This window comes from Epinephelus moara, chromosome 20 (assembly GCF_006386435.1).
Source record: "Epinephelus moara isolate mb chromosome 20, YSFRI_EMoa_1.0, whole genome shotgun sequence".
Classification (NCBI taxonomy): domain Eukaryota; kingdom Metazoa; phylum Chordata; class Actinopteri; order Perciformes; family Serranidae; genus Epinephelus; species Epinephelus moara.
Window position 1 is genome coordinate 26,200,099 of NC_065525.1, and position 1,995 is coordinate 26,202,093.

General features: G+C 39.7%; 1 protein-coding gene across 1 annotated transcript; it reads right to left on the bottom strand.

Moving 5' to 3' along the window:
• Positions 1–611: 611 nt before the first annotated feature.
• On the bottom strand, positions 612–1,995 carry LOC126408113 (beta-1,3-galactosyl-O-glycosyl-glycoprotein beta-1,6-N-acetylglucosaminyltransferase 3-like). Its single transcript, XM_050073489.1, has one exon. It carries the CDS (start codon positions 1,993–1,995, stop codon positions 730–732), a length of 1,266 nt encoding a protein of 421 aa, XP_049929446.1. The 3' UTR covers positions 612–729.

A 1,995-nucleotide genomic window follows, 5' to 3' on the forward strand; every position in this document is an offset into this window, starting at 1 on the left:
GTCATGGATCCACATCATTGTTTTGTACTTTTTTATATATAATTTAACACCAGTTTTCCAGTGGTAACAAGAGAAATATACATAAAAATATGGCAGTACTGAAAGTGTAAAGTGACCAAACACCAATTACATTTTGACAATATTTAAATAATAATCACCAAACTCCACTAGATGGCGTCATAAATACAGATTTCATTGAAATCATATACATAACAGACAGGAATATTATAAGAAGTTAAGAGATCCATAGCAATACTTTGACTATAATATAAGAATGTTAAAAATAAAATAAAATAAAATACATACAATCATAATAATATACTAACAACAGCCACAAAATATTTTTTTTAAAAAAAAGGTCATTAGATGTTTTTTGGAAAATAAAAAGGGAAAAAATATAATAATATATATAAAACCCATAACAATATAATATATGATTGCTAGAATATATTTACCCATTATTATCTATAAAATGTTGACATATCTAATACATTATAGACCAGTTCAAACTTGACAATGTAAACATTATAAATCAAATATATTTTCTGTTTGACTGTTGTGCAATAGCTGACAAGGAAACTTTAAAAAACAAAAACAATAAACTAATAATTGTTAAACTTGTAGTTTCCTTGATACCTGATAGGAAGTAAACGGTGACTAAAGCTGTGACCTCAGCAACAGCATGTCAATGAGACGATCTATATTTCACATTTCAAATGATTATCAGCTTTAAATAGTGGAGTATTCATCCCTTAACAGTGGGTCATGGCCTAAAGCTTTGAAACGCAGAACTGACTCCATACATCTAATAGCAATATCATCAACCTCAGGGTCCATCTTATTTGCAAAGAGGTGGTGTTGTCCCAGGAGCCACGGGAGGTCCCCAGCTCCGTACACACAAACTGATCTTCTATATGTGCCAGTGCAAGGATAATACGGGGCTCCTTTTTTCACATCTCCTGCTAAATAGCCCCACTTCACCACACGAGCGAGGGCTTGCATGTCCGACACGTCGTACTTGTCGTTGGCAGGCATTGATCCAGGAACAGAGGGCATCCTCTGTAGGGTGGCCCACAAGTGCTCATCAGGGCTGAATGTGTCTTTCTCCCACTCCAAGAGTTGCTGAACCTCTCTGTCCTGCATCACATGTTTCACAAAGGCTCTCGTGACCACAAAGTAAGCATTTCCTGTGAACATTGGGCTGCTAATGGGTGGAGGACTTTTCTTTATATCCGTCCTTACTACAGAGTCCGTTACATTGTAGTGATACAGCCAGCGGGTTTTCTTGTGGTCATTTGTGGCCTCCGTCTCCATGCTGTTTTTCCCATTGAGGACCTTCAGTGCCTGAACCATCTCTTCATTGGTTTTGATGGGGAAGTCTGTCCCACAGGTGTTCAGCAGGTACCTCCACTGGACGTTTGAGTCCAGCAGATCTTTCATGCAGTTCAAATCTGCCTGCACTCGGGACCATGAGGCATAGACGACTCTTTCTAATTTACTGGCAATAAACACATTAGGAAAGCAGGAAACGATTGCCTCCACAGCCTTCTGAAATTCTTTAGAGGATTTCTGGTCCACATGCACACAGTAGACGTTCTGAGGAGTGTAAACAGTTCGTAGAAGTCGCTCAAACATCTCAATCTTGTCATGGATCACCATGGAGTAGGCGATGGGAAAATCCTTCTCCTCTTCACTGAGAGGCTCTGTGATGAAACCTCTCTTGTCAATGTAAGATGGACAGTCCTTTGTCACGTTCAAGTAGAAGTCCTCCGATAAAGGTTTCTGTCTTTTCCTGGATCCCAGAAGCACTTCTAATTCACCTTTCTTGCCCTCCACATTTCCACTGATGATAGCCAAGCAGCCAGGCAGGTCCACAGAGAACTGCTGTGGTATTCTCATATCAGGCAATGAGTGCCTGTTGGAGCCAGTTTCCCAAAGGACAAAGGTAAGGAACATACCCATGACGGTAAGTGAGAGGATCCTCAACAACTGCAT